Here is an 18,707-nt window from a genome sequence, read left to right on the forward strand (position 1 = left end):
TATTTAAAGAAAATGTCAGAAATGACAGCAATAGGCAAATAATTTCTTTAAAAAGAAAGTTAGTACAAGTAAGGCAAGCTTTGTATGTATTTAAAGCATTTGCAAGCGCATTAAATAATTGTGAGGGCATGTTGACAGATATTTGGGGGAGGGGGGGCGGTTGCCTTTATCAACCCCCTTCCCCTCTTCTGCTAGGTGGTATTTATGAGCTCTGACTGGTGTCTGAGGAACAATTACTTTATGTCGACATCATCCCCTCCCAGATAAATAATCTGGAGGTGTAGTGCCTTTGAAGGGCACAGGTGTTCCGCAGTGGAGAAATGGAGGAGCTGATTAACAAGATCCTTCAAACTGAGAAGGGCCCTTCAGAGCAGACCAGATGAATGGAGGTGCATTAACATACTATATACTGCACAACTGGAGCAAGCCGTGGTGTGATGTGGCCTGAATGTAGCTAGTAATTATAGCATCACTAAAACCATCTCCATGTGAAAATGTCACATACGATAAGCTCAAAATGTGCACAAAATACAACTGTGTGCTGACAGGTACAAATGTATTGTAGTGCTACTGCTTGCTTTGTGTGAAATATCACTCTCAGCGGCGGTCTATAGGTTAGCCATTTGACCTTTACAGGTCGGGTCTAATTCCATTAGATGCTAATAAATACTTCAGGTCTGTGGGAAAATGGATGACTGAGAGCGAAATGTGAACTGCAGGTAATGATGAGAGGAGTCTGAATGAGATTATAGATATGTCCCTGTGCTTCTTGTGATATGTGGTTGACCAGTCAGATCACTGATTGGTGAATCTCTTGACTAATACTACTGAGATTTGAGATTTCAGTGTTTGAACTATTGTTAAAATATAAACACCTCAGTGACAAACTCCTCATCCAAAATATCCAAAATACAGTTATTACGATTACAGTTATAATTTAGGCTGCATCTAAATGTAACCACAATGAAACACTGCAACCTGGCAACTAATAGCAGAAAATCAATGGGCTTCCACAGGGCACTAGAGGACGAGGCTATTTGGCAGACTGTGGACAGAAAGATCAAGACGTTCATCTCTTTCTGAATGTAATTAACAGGTCATCTACCTGTATGCGTAATGTGCATGTGTGTGTGTGTTTCTTTTCTGGCCCCCTGTGCTCCTACACCTATTGAGCCTATGTTTAGTTCCTGGACCCCTGTGCTCCTACATATACCTATTGAGCCTATGTTTAGTTCCTGGACCCCTGTGCTCCTACATACACCTATTGAGCCTATGTTTAGTTCCTGGACCCCTGTGCTCCTACATACACCTATTGAGCCTATGTTTAGTTCCTGGCCCTGTCCAGATGGATGGCGCATCCTCCTGAGATCAGAAACGGCTTGTTTGCCAAGCGTTCATTAAAACCTGGCAGAGACTGCATTCCTCATCATCACTCCGTGTACTTTGTAAATACGAGGCTGTGATTCAACCAAAAGAGAAGACCACTGAAGGGAGCGGCTGAGAAAAAGAGAGAGAGAGAGATGGAAAGAAAGAACTTTCCAAATGTCCTGTGGCTCTGGAAAATGCTGTCTTTGAGCAAGATATTCAAACGAATGTGTGGAGTGTGTCTATGTGAATGTGTCTCTGTCTGTATTTTTTTTTAGATTCTGATGTACCCAGTCACAATACTGTGAGAAACAGATACTGCAGCAGCCATTTTGAACTTTTGAAGACATTTATTTATTCACCATAAGAATGACAAACAAGGCCAAAACTGACACTTCTCTCTGCATGTTATGATACATGATGACACTTTCTCACTTTTGCTAAAAAAACAAACAAACAAAACTGTTAATAATGATGATGGTGTCTGCAGTTTCCAGTAAACACCATCTAAAAAAACCTTCTCAAAATCATTTCAGAGAAAACACTGGCACAGGAAGAAAAAAGTATGAAGGTGACCAATGTGAAAAAAAGTGAGTCAGGGTTAAAAATGGAAATGGAGGTTAGTAGAATGTGGCAAGAGGGCGTTGAAAATGTTCCAAATGTCACACAGTTCCATCTTGTCTGCATTTCCTGTTACTGTGGTCACATGATCACAGAAGCTAAATAAACAGTTACTGATGCCACTGACGGACCAAACAAGAGAGAGAGAGAGAGAGAGAGAGAGAGAGAGAGAGATGTCTTTAACTTTACTTTCAGAAAGTTTACTGTCCTTCGTTCATCGTTTTCATATAAATGTAAGCCATGTTTGTAGCAATGACCTCTATGACTAACCAACGTCAACAGTACAAAATGAATTGCCTAACATCAACTCAAAACATCACATCACTTTTGATTAAATCAACATGACTTAACAATCGGCAACAGTAGCTTCTACTGTTGCCGTGAGTGAATCCCTGAGCCAGACCTGTTGTTTGTTAACAAGCTCAAATGCTATTTGCTGACAGGCTGGCCAATACAGGTGAAGGTGAATATTAGTGATCATATTCAGTGAAGATGCAGCGATCAGAGCTTGACCTTTTAGAGACAGACACTACTAAGAGCTTGTATTTAGTGAGTGGACATCCTCAACTATACAGTGACTGTGCTCTCCACCACATTATCCTCTGAAAATGACTGAGTCGCTGATAAACCACCTGCTGTTCACCTGCCATGAAGGTTAGGGGCTTCGGAGATGCATGTAGCATACAAAGAACCAGCAACACTTTACTTGGATAGTCTGTACAGACTTGACAGATGATTTGTGGAAATTCAAGTTCAGCTTTTAAAAAAAGTTGTCAAGCAATCACTGAACACTAGCCTGGAAAAACCAGACACTGGTAATCTAGAAAAATTAAAGGTCTGCCCACAAATAATGAAAATGACCCAACTCTAGGGGCAGCACCAAGCATGCATTTGAAAATCTTGGATTGGATCACACTACAACCAATGTTTACTGACTGATTCGATGCAGCGCTGTCGCCATCTGTTTAGGTCACCTCATGGCCCGCCTATATCAGATACACCGATGTAATTGGTTCCTGGCGATGCAAGGGGTAAAAGTACCGTGCATTATTACTCATTGCCAGAGTGTCTCGCAGAGATAATTCAATTGTGCTTTCGCGAGAACTCTGGATTTCCACGGTAACTGAACGCCACATTAACCAAACCATCCAAGTAAAGTATGAGCAAACAGAAGAGAGGCATCCTCAGCACACAGAATCTATTAGCCTCTTAACTGTAAACATGATTCATTAGAGTGATTAGGGTGAATGTGGAGTGCTAGGAGGCATTGGTAGTTATTTCGTAAATGTACTCACAGCTGGAAGGGTGTGAGATAAAGCTTTACTTGACACTACATCCGCAATGCAGCCACTTCTCTTGGGGGTTTACTGCCTCTCCAACACACTCCAACAAACAAATAAATAAATAAAATAAAAAAAGGTTATGTAAATTAAGCCATCCATAAAAAAATAACATTGGCAAAGGAAATGGCCCCTTGGAGGATCTCAAAGCAACAACATAGATGTTTTAAAGAAAGTAAATTGTGCATACAATAGTTATGAATGCCAAGATAAGAATAACTTGTTTTATATCTGTTATGCGATACTGTAAACATGGCCAAAGCACTTGAATGATCTTTGGAAGGAGGAGAACTCAAAAGCATGTTTGTTAAGTGGATATAATAACATTTACGCAGGCTGTTTTTATGCTTTGGGGCTGGCATCATTCAGACTTTAACCTTGGTCTGTCAGTGACCAAAGCCAAACCGCTCTGGCTGTCGTTCCCTGCTGTAATGGCAGACTTATTCAGGCACTGTCCTGTATTACCTTCAGTGAATTCACCTTGTTTTATTTCCGGCCCTGGAATCCCCTCAAAACTTTCTTCCTCTTTTGTGGCTTTCATTGTTCAGCTGTGATCCTTCAATTCAAAATGAAAGCTAGAGTAGGTAGCAGCCGCCACAGTGGCATCTGTCTTTGCTCTCTGGAGCTTCTGCTGCTTCATTTTTCACTCGGCTGCCCTCCTCCCAACATTCCATCCGTCCCTGGGACAATTATATTCGGAGAAAATAGAATAAATGATTTTTTCTTTTTGCTGCATAGAAGGTGTTAGAAATATATCTACATTCACGTGTGTGTGTGTGTGTGTGTGTGTGTGTGTGTGTGTGTGTGGGTGGCTGGGTGTGTGGGTATTGGTGTGCTTGCCTGGGTGGGTGTTATTTCGTGACCATTTTTGTATACTTATATTTGTGCTCAAATAAACAGTACTGACACTATAAACAACTATTTCTCTTGACTGAACACTCGTCTAGTGACTAGTGGGTAGTAAAAGAGTTAAGTTTAAACATTCACATTCTAAAAGAAAATAACAAAATGTGTATGCTTTTAATGAGGCTGCTCCTTCACTGTCAACTACAGTATAATCCACTGTATCCCCACACACAGGCTTGCAAACATAAAAATGATATAGTATTTTGGTTACAAGTCAGCTTTTGGTAAAGTGAGTGATTGTTGGCCTTTTGGTGCCGAACTTGGCAGCTTTCTTCCTTAACATCCACCCCAACCCTAAAACACAAATACATCCAGGCCAAAAACGAAAGGCTGGGATGTTCTAGCGACAGCTTGAGTCTTACAGTTCTCAAAACAAAAACCCAAACATCCGAACATCTTCAAAAGCAAGTCTCTTCCTCTTTATTTATTACAAGAAATCTGGACGAGAACTGCAGAGAAAGATTATACATTTCCTCTGCTGCCCAGAAAGAACCATTTTCTTAGCATTCAGAAAACACGACCTCAGTGCTTTTCTTATGTGTTCTATTCTGAGAGTCTAGGAAATGAATTTCCTCTGCACAATATGCATGTTCCCACAAAGTGCAAGCCCAGCCATTAAAACACAAACAAAGGAGTGTCCTTTCCTGAGCCGTGGAGGAAGCAGGATCCTTCTCATACTGCGCCCGAGAGGAAAACATGTACTGTATACTGTACAACATCGAAACAGTTCATGACTCAGAAACTCAATGAGTATAACTGACATCTGTAGAATTCTCACAGCTGAAAGCATTTTTTGTTGCCTCTAGTACACACACATGAAAAATGAAGTGGAGGAGTGGGAATCGGTGGGAGGGAATATCCACTTAATTTAATCACCACAAAGTTAGAGTGAATCTGAAAGTTGATATGACTCATTCCCTGGACGATCTGTAATCATACTGTAATGACAGACTGTAAGATGTGCTCCACAACTGCTAGTAATTTACAGCAATGGTGTGGTTGGGTTCTGCAATTAGCCAATGGTAAAGTCAGAGGGATGAAAAACAAATCTGTTTATGTTGTGCATGCTACAAATCATAACTTTATATGTCCACACTGACACATGCAGGCCTTCATATGCTGGGGGAGGAGGAGAGGTTCCACACAAAGTCATCAACGGCAAACAGGTTGATTGAATGAACACTTATTGCCACCTGCAGAAAAAATGGCTCTGTGCGCATCCAATAAATCTCCACATTGATTTGCCCTCTGCGGAAATGAATCTCCATTACATATGTTAGTTAGGTTGGGAGGGTGGCCCTGCAAAGGCCTTCAAACTATGGGGTGTTTGTCACTCCTGACCTCCACAGGTTTAACCTAACATAGTCAATCACACACAATAGTTCATCCACACTCTGGAAGATTCCATTGCCCACGTCTGTCCTGTGGTGTCAGCATCCAGCCTAGAAGGGGCAATCCATTCACTAGATTCACTTGAAAAATCAATCACAAAAACACTGCTGATTGTCAGAGTAAATAATATTTTGTCACTGAATCCTGTAAGATAGATAGGTAGGTAGATAGATAGATAGATAGATAGATAGATAGATAGATAGATAGATAGATAGGTAGATAGATAGATAGATAGAAAGGTAGAGAGATAGATAGATTATATTTTGTAATATGCTTTTCCAGCACACAACAGGTGCAGGATCTTGCCTCATTCTTTTGACAGCTCATATCTTTCCCCCTTGAGAGAGCTGCAAATCACTGATGCTATTCTAGTCAGCCTGGCAAAAATGGATAGCACAAACAGACCTTCAAATGAATTCCCTACTTCTGAATCCAAGGAGGCTAACCAGTTTAGGCATGAGACACCCAAGTGCAATTCTGTTTTCCCTTCATTGTATAAACAAGTAATAACACACAACTAACCCAGCCACCGACCAAAGTGAATGTGATTTGCGGTGTCTCAAATTGGATAGAGATGTTATTGTGATGTATATTCGTTTGTAATGGCTGCCGACAGACCTCCCTGATCCAATTTAATTCAGAGTCGCTATCTCTCAGCCAGAAACTTTTAAACTTTAAAAGGGCTATTTGAGTTATCAAATATGGCCTGTTTAGTACAATGAGCCTCTTCCGGGGAGATAACAGCTCTTTAATGTAAGTGCTGAGCCCGTCTTCCTGGTCCAAGCTGAGGAGGAAAACATTTACATTTTATGCAAACGTATTAGCTGCTTCCCAAAAAAACAACAGAAACAGGAAATGCTTTTGCATGTTTTAAAGATGTTTCCTGTTCATTCAGGGCCAAACTGGTGCAGCAAGAGATGGTGCAGCAGTTGTTACTTTAAGCGGTAACACTGTCATCCTCTAAATAATGCACCTAGTAGAAATGTAAATACAAGACAATCTAATGACACACATTCACATACAGTAAATCTAGAAATAAAACTAATCCACCAACCAAACAAACACCCACCCACCAACACGCCCACAACACACACATGCACACACACAGATGCACACACACACACACACACACACACACACACACACACACACACACACACATATGCACATGTACACACACAGACACCACACACACACACACACACACACACACACAAAAAAAACACATTTGCACATGTGAGCTCCTGCAGTGGCCAACAGAGTGCCTGGCTATGAAATTGGAATTAATGAGGCAAATTCACTTTGCAGTCAGTTCTCAAATGATGTGGGACTTCCCAGCCCTGAGACCAAGCAGGCAGCCTTTCTCTCTCCCTCTCTCTGTTCTCTTCCTCCTCCTCCTCCTTTCTTTTTCTTCCTGTCTGACTGGCAGTCTTCCTGCCCTACCCTAGCATGCCGACACTCATTTCAAGCACAGAAGACCATGGGTTTGATTTGCACCGCTGTAAGTTCCCGCTGAGGAAGACAATGCATAGCTTTTTATGACTGCAAGACACTTAGATGCTAAGTACTACTGTGCATTCATTTTGCTCTATTCAGCCCTTTCTGGTTAACTCGGATGGAACCCAAACAGGTGCGGACCCATGAGCCCATGATTTATCATGCCTGTTCCTGTACCTCGCTGAGAAACACAGATGTGGGGAAAAAATGGCTAATGTTTGTGCGTTACAAAGCAGTACTCTCACCCTAACGCCATGAGACCATAAGAATGGCTGACTGTCTGTGAGGAGACCCAGGCACCTTTGACTCATAGCATGTGGACGTGATGAGGTTTGAGAGAAAAAGAGAGAGAGAGACGGAGAGAGAGAGAGAGAGAGAGAGAAAGCAAGAGATAGATAGATAGATAGATAGATAGATAGAGAGAGAGAGAGAGAGAGAGAGAGAGAGAGAGAGAGCTCTTTGTGGGTAATCATTGCCAGATCCGAGGGCCGATGAATAATGCAGGGGACGGCCTCATCACAGGAGCCCTGTCTGACCTGGCTCTCAGAGCGCTCAACCCACACAGGCAAACTGGGGCTCCCTGGATAAGCTTTAGCATGTATGGGCTGATGTCTCTCCCTCTCTCTCTCTCTCTCTCTGTGTGCAACCAGGACTTCCCACACTGCACCACAGTGTACAGCCGATCCATGCCGATTCACACTGTGAGTTCAAAGAAACAAAACCGTGTTTAAATGGTCAGTATCACTTTAACAGCAACGATTACAAGAAGGGAGTCAGTGTAGAGATTCCATCTTACCCTGTTGGATAGGATAGATAATTATCTGAGATGCTATGTTGGGAGGTTATAGAAAATAAGTATTGCAATGGTATTTTGGAAACCCACCATACAATGCTATTGAGGGTTTACCTTCTATTCCTGAGGGCAGTTAGTAGAGCGCATCTGGTCCTGGACTAGTACGGAAAGTCAGCCGCCACCTAAAAAGACTTCCCAGGTCCATTATTGCCTTGTATTAGATTAGACTTCTTTGGATTAAGTGTTTTTCAAGATTCAATTGACTTTCTAAGGAACCAAGACAAGTGCCAACCATCTGCCAAGGCAGCTTTGCTCAGAGCAGTATGCATTCACCTTTAACTCTCAAGTCGAGTTTCATGTGGAGACCAGGGACCTACCACCTGTCTCAACCTGCAAACATGGTGTTTCTGGTGCACAGTAACTATGTGCACAAACTGCTTTGCTTCGACAGCCTCTGGATGACTTTTGTGAGACTATGTATGCAATTCAAAGGTGGTTATTTATTCACCAGAGGGGCTTGATGCAATGCCTAATTAAACACCAGCTGACATCTAAATGAATATTATAGGACTAAAGAGGTAACAATCACCATAGATTATTTCGAATTGTAGAGATTCAGGCTCCTCTTTTACCTTTATGAGACGAATGAAGTCCTGGGTGTAACGAGTTGAATACAGACTTTCACATGATGTCAGCAGAGGCAGACCTTTGCAGAACTACTGGCAACCACCGATCATTTGTCATTACATCGGGCTTTGCCCAATCAAAATCAGGTTTCCAAGAGACCATTGGGATACTAGGTGGATTCGAAAGAAGACGACCGCTACCGTTTAATCCTTTGATAACGATTCTATTTTAGTATTCCGACACTAAACTGCAAGTCCTGTTCATCCATGACACTGAAAGCGATGCTGGTTTCACTTTAAGACTAGCAAATAGCTCTTGCTGTAGCTTTCGAAATCGCCATTGTTGGGTTTAGCAGAGTGATGAGGAGTGGAGAACGGAGCTTCCGGGGTAAAACAGCTATCTATATGAAATTTACCGAGGTGATGAGCTCACGAATCGTATTGCTTGTGATTAGAAACCATTGTTGCCGGAGATGATAACGTTACAGTTCAGAAACTGAAACGGAGCTGACACACCTGGGATTTCTTTTTCTAAAGCTGTTCCAGACATTCAAGCTCGTACGAAAAGCAATTCTGGAATACATCGTGCCAGCAAGAGGAAATATTTGCTGAAATTAGTAAAAAGAAGCCATTTCAGTGGGTGTTATTTCATGGGGATGTGTTCAAGGCAAGAGAGAATACAAAAAGACGTCGACATCGTAATTCAAAGGTGTAAGGCAGAAAAAGACTGCCTTTTCTCTGGTGAGTTTCCATAATAAGTGTGGTGCTTTCTTCGCAGACAGCTTACCTAGGTGTATTAAACCAGCGTTGTCATTTACACAACACTCACGCCTAATAATTCCTCTGTTCTTTCACCAAACTACAACGTAACCTATATGTAGCTACATGTTGAGTATTAGTGATATTATGTTTGGCTACGTGTGCGCAACATTGTGCGCTATTTTGGTTATGTTTATATTGTCAATTGGTAACCTAACATAATGGTCCTAAATTAAGTGGTTTAACTGGAGAAGTAAATTGCCTACATTACAGCCATACTTTAATAGCTTATATAACGTTAGTTTTGTCGAATAGTAGCCTACCTGTTTGTCTCACAGCAGCCTTGAATAAGCTTGGAAAGCAAACAATACATTAATATGCTTGTCATGAGTGTTCTTACTGTTGTGTTCATCTACGTGAACCAGAACAAACGCATCAGAATTGATCAAGCACGTGAAAGAACAATAATGGTTTTGTAAATATTTATCAGCTATCAGTTTGCTTCCTTAATATCCAATGTCAGTGGAAATCCCTCTTGATGTTGCCATGGAGACTGCACTTGTTGAAAGGGACTTTTCTTTTGGAATAGGATACGATCATTCTGCCGTCGTAGCCTCATTCGTGCATGACAACTAGGGGTATGCTTAGATATATCTATGGGGGTATGCCCTTACATTATCACTGTTCTCCTTTTGTTACAGATTTCCGATACACTGACGCCACGTTCACGTTCACCTATTCAAAGGGATCCAAAAGGTAACTTTTAGAACCACCTGATTTCCCCCATTTGACCGTCAGAAATTGTTAGGCTATAGTCGCCCTCACATTACTTGGCTGTTCTGTGAACATCTCATGGTCCTTTTAATTCCATAGCATACACATCCTACTATCTGCTCTAACAAAATTGGAAGTATTGAGTTGTAACTTGTGTTCTAACATGTAATTGTGAAGGTGTTTTCCTGTAATAACAGTTTTAAGACGCTGCAACAGGCTGCCCGTGATGATACCAGTACTATAGTTAGACTGTACATGTGTTTGTAATTAAACTGCATTATGTAATGCTGGGCTGCTGTAGACAAAACTAAGCACGTGCTCTCTCTCTCTGTCTCACAGTCTGGTTGAGTCTGTGTGAGGGAAGTCTTTGAATTAGCCAACAAAGACATGAAACCTTGTGAAACATTCTGTACCATCATTTTCTCCAAATTCAAGGGAGTACATGGCCACCAGCCAGTGATGAGTGCTTCCAATGAAAGTAATGACTGTGCATTAAAAAATAAAATGGGGGTTCCAATCAATAAAATGTCCAGTGCCCATTGTGCATGTTATTTTCACATTCACATTCCCCACCTTTAGACAGTATTCATTTTCACAGACAACAAGACGTGTACAGTAGCTTGTCTGCTTCCTCTTCCCTGCACACTTTTGCTTGTCCTTTAACTTAAAGGTCCATAATCTGATTAAAATGAGGATGTAACATAGTAAAAAAACACACATCAGAAACCTCTGTAAGAGTTTCTATGTAGACCCAGAGCTATCTCCTCCAATTTTAGGTTTTTGATGTACTCAGACAAAACGATAGCTCTAGAATTCAGAATTAAATTATGTATGCATAGTGCATGACCAGTGAAATCACCAGTAAAATGGTCAGTTTAGCTCTTAGTGACCGGTGATTTGTTTGCTGTTTTACATTTCTGTTGGACAAAAAAAAATACATCATCTAATTTAAATGAAAATCTCTCTGACATGCATACTACTTCAATGCATCTGTATTAGCTTTAAAAAATTGTATTAATTAACTTTTTTGTGAAATTTAGTGTATATCTTCTCACAGTCCTCTAGCTGTCCTTTCTGTGTATGTGGTCAACAAATTATGCAGTATACAGTAACTACATACAGGCCTGGCACTGCAAATGGCAAACATACAACATTTCTTGGGTAGAGCAGGTCAGGATTCCAGATAATCGGCACCACTGCTTCAGGAGTGTTTTTAACCTGGACCGAGGAATGCTCACAGTATGCTTCTGTCAAGTTTCAGTGTGTTTGCGTAGGCTTTTAATTTCATCACAAAATGTAGCTGCCTGACCCTCACCAGACTTCTTGAAATGCTGGATGGATGTAATTAACAAAAAAATGATGTCATAATGATGTTACTGCTTAATTTACTCTGCACCTGTAGATGAATTTGCTGAAACCCTGTTTTGCAAGCTTTTAATGTGCATGGAGGGTTCCTGAGGCCCATCCACTGTGGCTGAAATTAGGGCTTTATTGCTGGATTTCAGACTCCTGTCTCCAGTCATGCACATTTTCAGTGATAACTATGATAATTTCAGATGAGGTGTTCAAGCATGTACTGTCAATTCACTGGGGCAATGCCGGCACAGATAAGGAGGTCCCGACAAGGTTCATGCATGCATACCGTTGGCACCCAATATTTTAATTAATTTTGTCTGAATAAGAATGGACCCTTTGACTAGACGTTGCTTAAGTCTGCCAAGTCTGCCATGCCATCGCAGTGTCCAGATGTACTGACAGGACATATTGCCAGGATTATGGTTAAATGCCAGCTTTGGCCTTTGTTTCACTTGACAGATGGCGAGCGCTATGGTTTGCTTGTTGTGCTTTTGCTTGTAAATCAGAGGGCAAAGTGCACAGTATTTTTCTTTACTGCACAATATGTTTTTTGTCCAGGTCTTAAATATATATATATATATATATATGTATATATATATATATATATATATATATATATATATATATATATATATATGTGTGTGTGTATATATATATATATATATATATATATATATATATGCCTGAAGATGTTATTGTAAATTTGAGCAGGCCCTGTTGGGAGTGTTTTTTCTTGTTGTTATAACCCTCTTCATAGCCTGAAGAGAATCATATGTCGATAGCCTTTTTGCTTATAGACTATTGTTTGGACACACTTCACAAAATTAATCTGTTAGTGACTCTGAAGGACAGACCAATTAGCGACCAGTGGGGGTGACTAAGTGCAGTGATGTTGAAGTCACATATTGGTTTCAACACAATGTGTGGCAGTACTAGAGCTAGAGAGAGCATACAAGCAATTGTACCACTGCTAGCACATGAGTAATTGATGCCACAGCAAGAATTATATGTAAATTCATTCATCATGAGCAGACATTTTTCTCTTGACAGTGAGGTTTGGAAAGCTAAGACATCCACCTTTAGTGCCAGTCCGATAATACCAATGGCCAATGGTTTCAAAGTTAACCTGAAGTCTACGTCGATTAATCTGGGAGTAAGCCAAGCTGGTAGTGCTTGTTTTCATGCGTGGCCTGAGGAAAACATGTCAATAGCCACACCATTGGCTAAACCCAGATATTTTAAAATAATAACTGAATGCACCTCTGTGTTTTTCCATGCTTCAAACTTTGACAGTTTTCATTAAAAGAGAGAATGCTAAGCCTTTGTTTGGCTCGTGATGTTATGGGAGCAAGCCTGTGAAGAGGCACCAGCTTCACACGTTGCCAACACTGGGATGTTTCGTCTGCTCATGACACTCAGCGTGACTGTGAAGGGAGGCTTTCTATCTTTGTGGTTGCAGTAAAGGGGAAGTTACACATTTCCTGTCTTTTGCAGAAATGCAGCCGTCCAGTTCATTTCAGACGCGAAAGGCCATTAACCCTCAGTTGGATTCACCAACTGATACAAACTCAGTGACTGACCTGTAAATGGAGATTGAGGGATGTTTTTTTTATTCATATCACCATTTTGGTTACCATGATAAGCATTATCTTTTTACACCTTGAAAGGGACAAAATGTCATCATCATATTGCTCCTCAAGTTGCCTTGAAGTTTCACTTCACTCAGAAGCACGGACTGTTTATTTTCACCTTAAGAGTCGACAGTAGCCTGCCTTCAATTTCCAAACAATTACGCAACAGCCTCCAGTGAACACAAGCTCGGCTCATAAAGCACAGGACATACAAATCATTTAGCTTCCTCTGGAGTGTCTTGCTGAAGGAGTTTGTGTGTGTGTGTGTGTGTGTGTGTGTGTGAGGGGTTTGGGGTGGGGGTAGGGGGGCATGATGGCATGATAATAAAGGGCAAGCAGTCTACTGTCCTTTCTGTGATGAGCTTAATGAAGGGGAAGGCAGGAAGAGAAAGAGAGAGAGAGAGAGAAAGAGCAGTGGAAGACTAGCACCAGTCTTCCACGACCGTGTACCCACACCTACCGTTGTGATTTGTTTTAGCATAAATGAGCCTGAGTCATTCGTTTGCCAGTCTGTGCCCTCTGCTTGATGTGGCAGGAGATTAATGCCGTGCTCCTCGGGGTTAAATTACCGAACGCTCTGTCCAGGTGCCACTGCCACATACAGTAGTCACAGTTAATTTCATTTTCCCTGCGGCTGAATGTCATGACGCCGTGGTGCCTTGTGCAGGCTTCATCAGATGTTCCAGTGTGTGGTGGAAACTATTCAACCTAGATTTGTGTTGTTGCAGATTTATTTACCTTTTACTTTGGTTAAGGCTGAATGACATTCAAATAAAGAATTGGAACTGGTATTACAAGAACTATTCCAGTGCACATCACACATCAACATGGATTAGACACCTCTAGTCAACAGAGGTATTGTAACTGCAGCTTTTCCTTTTCCCCAGGCTAAATATTGTATTGCATGTTATTTTTTCCCTTGATATTTGATTGCAACCCTAGTTTAGTAGAAAAACCTTTTCAGTCAGGCATTGGAGATATAGGGTATCTATCTCCTATTTGTCACAGTATCACTGCCATGTACTTTGTGATCTAAGATGTCGGATGCCTACCAATTGACAGACAAAGGTTGATGAACAGTCAGTGAATCTGTTTGGCTCTCCTAGCTGCACTCACATTTCTGCAGACCCTTGCACCGGGCTGGACACACATTTCGTCTGGGCAGTCTATCAGACAGGCCAGATCGATGTGAAACCCTGATTTTGGGTATTGTCTGTCTAAAATAGGACACATCTCAGCACTGGATCAAAAACACTCTACAGGGGTGTTATCTCTTCAAGTAGTGCTGCGGCTCTCAAGCCACAGACATCACAGTGGGCTGGCACACCAGTGGTCCAGACGTTTTCCCAACGATGTTCTTCCCTCATGGCAGAAACAGTGAAAGTGATAGCTATTTTGGAATTTGGAATTAAGAAGACACTAGGCACCAAAAGCCTAGAGATGAAACTGTTTATGATTTGTTTTGAGAGGTTTGGGAATTCCAAAATGTCTGTTTAGTGGATGCGCTCTCCTAAATGCTGAGAGATAACAAAACCCACCGCGTTGTCACTTGTCTGTCAGCAGCCAGATGTTTTAGTCTGGGTGAGACAGGTGGGAAGACTAAATCAAGCCTTTGACAGATGCACAACAGCTTGGACAACAGTAAATATGCCTCATCGACATTTAGGAGCTGCTTTTTAACTCGGAACATTGAGACGTTGATCATTTTGACTAATTTTACTTCAGGTAAACTAGTCTTTTTTCTTATTTAACATACTGACAATGTCTGAATCAAAAGAGCATAATATGGGGACATGAGGAGGTGTTCTGGAGCGTGACAGAGCGAGCGCCAGTCAGAGATGACCCTGCTGTGCATTTGTCATTCAGCACATAGGTCCCAGCCACGCTCCTCGCAGTATTCCCACCAGATCTACGTGCTCTGCACATCGGAAAGGCCACAAAGTCGGCATCACAGAAAAGCAGCACAGACGTGTATGTGTGTGTGTTCCAGGGTAGCCTGAGGTTTTCGGCCCTTTTCTCATCCTGTCATGTAAATTTCGCTGGTGTCAGCGACATGAGCCCATCAGCGTTTGGGTACACAGGGTGGGGTGGTAGTGGTGGTGGTGAGCCTTGTAAAAAACAAGTCAGTTGAAAATTCTGTTGAAGAAGAATGAGGAACAGTTTCTTCCCATCTGCTGTTAGACTGATAAATTCATCACCTCTGCTCTGATCTGACCATACAGTAGACTGCTACCGACATACTGCACTTTAGTAATTTCTTTCTCATTACTAACTCTGAACACTGATGTCATTCACTGCGCATACTGCAACAATAGATATTTCTTAGATAGGACGATACATTTGTTTTTTTATATATATAATTAATTTATTGTATTTGTTTACCTATTTTTCATTGTTTTACTATTTTTATTTATATTTATGGGGTGGTGGGGTGCTTTGTTTAATCAACTGGACAATAAAGGAGTGACAATAAAGCTTCTTGAATCTTGGATCTTGAAACAAGTCGAAAATTCAAAATGAAGTGGGCCATTATAAAGAAAGATCCATGCTGCACCTGTTTCGTCTTTTGGAATCAATCACCTTATGTCCACACTAATATGTACTTTATTTCTTTTAAAATGACATTTTAAAACAGAAACTATCTCTGATTGGCGTTAAATGTCCATGTGGATACATGTGCACCAGGGTTTTAAAAAATTCTTAACTTTAGAACACTTCGATATAAAAATATATAATGTATTGCTTTGAATAAATTCAAATGGATTCTGCGTGTGTGTGTGTGAGGTCCAAACGTAGAGAGAAATTTTTGTTTTGCTAAATATCTGTATTAACGAGGACAAGGCATTAAAAGGCTTTAAAACAATTTTAAAGTTTACTGCTAAGAGTTCTGTACCTTTTGTACTTCACAAGCTCCTCACTGCATTGTTCAACTCTGTGCTCTCCTGACTCATATATTTCCTTGCCCTCCAGCACATGACACTGTACACACTTCGACCTCGTTTACTTGATTGAATGTGTAATGGAGCCCATCGTTGACTTCATTATCCCCTTTTTTGAGCTGTTGAGAGCTAATGAATAGCAGAACTTCCTCGGCCATTTGGACTCGGTTATTGTGCGTGACCTGATATCCACCACACTTAAAGGGGCCATCAGACATTTGTGCTGCCATTTCAGACAGCCTCAACTTCCATCTGTTCCCTTCTCTTGGCAGTGCCTCCCAAAAGAGAAGTGTTAAGCTGAATAATTTAAGTTAGTGATGGCTTCATTGCTCTTGCTGCCACCTTTGTTGGAGTCGGAGAATAAGCCCTAGCACGCTCATCAGATACAGTTACAAAAACAATTACAAATTCAGACTCTACATAATGTATTCTGGTATGCCTACAGACGTCTGAGAGTGCAAGTAACAGAATGAAAGTGAATGTCAGAGATAGAGAGAGATATACTTGTGCTTTATTTAGCACAAAAGCCCCACTGATGTACAGTATTGTCTTTGGTTTCTTGCTCCAGTGACACAGACAATACTGAATGCAAAAAGAAACCCTGTGTGTTTTAACTTAGAGAGGAAGTAAGTGTGTGGAGTGATGTGCTCCCTTGTTCACTCAGTCACCTGCTCTGTAGCCTGATGAGGCGTCTGAGGACACACACTCTGAAGCCAGGGCTTTCGCTATTGAGCCATTCAGTTTGGTAATGTCACTGATAACGGTGCGGAAGGAGAGCTGGTGGAGTCCCTGTGTGCTGAACAGGTTGGGGCAAGGAGAGGTACAATAAACCAAGTAGAAGGCCCTGGAGGAGATTACTAGGAGATCAATCACTGACTTTAACAATGAGGGAATAAGTGTGTCTTTGTTTGTGTGTGTGTGTGTGTGTGTGTGAGGCTGATGGAGGATTCATTCCTCCTTTTTGAAAGTTCCCATAACTAGTGGTTGACAGGTTGACATCAGATGACTTCTACCAAAACTGTTTACCACACATACAATCATTTTGTTTACTGCATCATTTCTCCATTATGTTTTTGATGAGTTTCATTACAGTGGACCAAGAATCGTTATGTTCATTGACCTCATCGTGTTCTTTTGATCAGCACACTTATTCTTCTGTCTTTGTTTCCACAGGGTTTCCTACTCTGTGCATGTCTCAGATGATTATCCAGGTATGTAAGAAAACATAGATAAATCTTAAGTCACACAAAAACATATCTATTGTGTCACGGGTACGCTGGCGACTACGCCGGTCCGTCCAGCATCTTTTGTCTTTGTTAGTCTATGTGTCAATGACAATGTCCTATATGTGGAGCGCTTTGGGTTGCACACACACACACACACACACACACACACACACACACACACACACACACACACACACACACACACACACATGCACACAGACACAAACATGCACACACACACACACACACACACACACATACTGTACATACATACATACATGCATACATACATACATACATACATATATACCCAGAAATATACACTGGATCTGGATTTAAATGTAAAATTGTTAATGTTACAGAGGCTGAGCTAGTGTAACCTCATCCAACACTGTCAACACAGACCCCCCCCCCCCCCTACAGTGTGCACACGCATGGCATGACATGGGTACATTTTCCACCGCACAGATTGGAATCAAATGTTCATTTGTTCAAGCTCCAGTGAACTCAATGAAGTATCACTGCTTTAATGACAGTCACGGTACTGTTGGGTGTCACGCAGACGCAGGATGTGTCATCTGGCACAGAGCAGCTTCGTCACAGTTCTTATGTTTTTGCCACCCTTGTGGTTTGGAATTGTGTGTCTTAAATACTTAGTTTCAGTTCGTTTAGTCATTTGATGGCATGATAATAGCTAATTGGATTGGGAGAATAAATAAATGAATATGCGGAGAATGACAACTCAAAGCGCTCAGTTGCTTGAATAGTTGCCAGCGTGGCGACCGTCTCATCAGTTACTCCATCCTCTCATGTTGGTACCCTTGAGCTGTTAAATGCAAATTGTGGGGACAGCCAAGAGATGGCCACTCTTGGTCCTGCTTTGGAGAGTGGCTGTTGCAAAAGGGCCTTGAGTCTAAAGTCCCAGATATCCTTCCTCTGACTGGGGCAGCCAGTGACGGATTGTTTTTATTATTTCTTTTTTATTATATTTTTTTTTCGAGGAACAAAGAGTGGACACAGATTTTCTTCCGATCCTGTGTGGAAGGGTTTAATCCTGTCTCACAGGCATTGTTTTGGCCTGAGAGAGAGCACCATGAGAAAAGGGCAATTACACAGCATGAATTCAGAGCCCTTTCAATGCGGGCGATTTACATGAACGGTGGGGAATTGCTGTGAAATGTTCAAATGCTCTGACCTCACACTGGATGGAAACCTGGCTGTCTCAGCTGACATTGCCACAGTGCCATAAGGAAAGTGTTACTCATGAAATACTAAAGTGCATCTTTCTCCACTTTCAGACAACACATATGTGTCCAACTCTGAAAATGACGATGAAGTTCTAGTCATGAGAGATCCCATTCCTGTTATATTCCATAGAATCACAACAGGTAATCAACATTCATATTCATTCACTCACCATTACATATGAAACATCACATTCTCCCTTCTCACTACTCAAAAACAAAATGGACGACAAAGCAT

General features: G+C 41.4%; 1 protein-coding gene across 3 annotated transcripts in view; it reads left to right on the forward strand.

The window, feature by feature from the left end:
• Positions 1-8,647: 8,647 nt before the first annotated feature.
• The window catches only part of parp8 (poly (ADP-ribose) polymerase family, member 8), a 43,773-nt gene continuing 33,713 nt past the window's right edge, over positions 8,648-18,707 (forward strand). For 2 of the 3 annotated variants that reach the window (XM_048243319.1, XM_048243321.1), the window contains exons 1-4: positions 8,648-9,281; positions 10,001-10,055; positions 17,173-17,210; positions 18,524-18,613. In XM_048243319.1, coding sequence (XP_048099276.1) covers positions 9,191-9,281; positions 10,001-10,055; positions 17,173-17,210; positions 18,524-18,613 — 274 coding nt within the window. In that variant the 5' untranslated portion in view covers positions 8,648-9,190. The remainder of the gene's footprint in view (positions 9,282-10,000; positions 10,056-17,172; positions 17,211-18,523; positions 18,614-18,707) is intronic. The other variant, XM_048243320.1, reaches the window with a different exon arrangement.

The sequence above is a fragment of the Alosa alosa genome, chromosome 5 (assembly GCF_017589495.1).
Source record: "Alosa alosa isolate M-15738 ecotype Scorff River chromosome 5, AALO_Geno_1.1, whole genome shotgun sequence".
NCBI lineage: Eukaryota > Metazoa > Chordata > Actinopteri > Clupeiformes > Clupeidae > Alosa > Alosa alosa.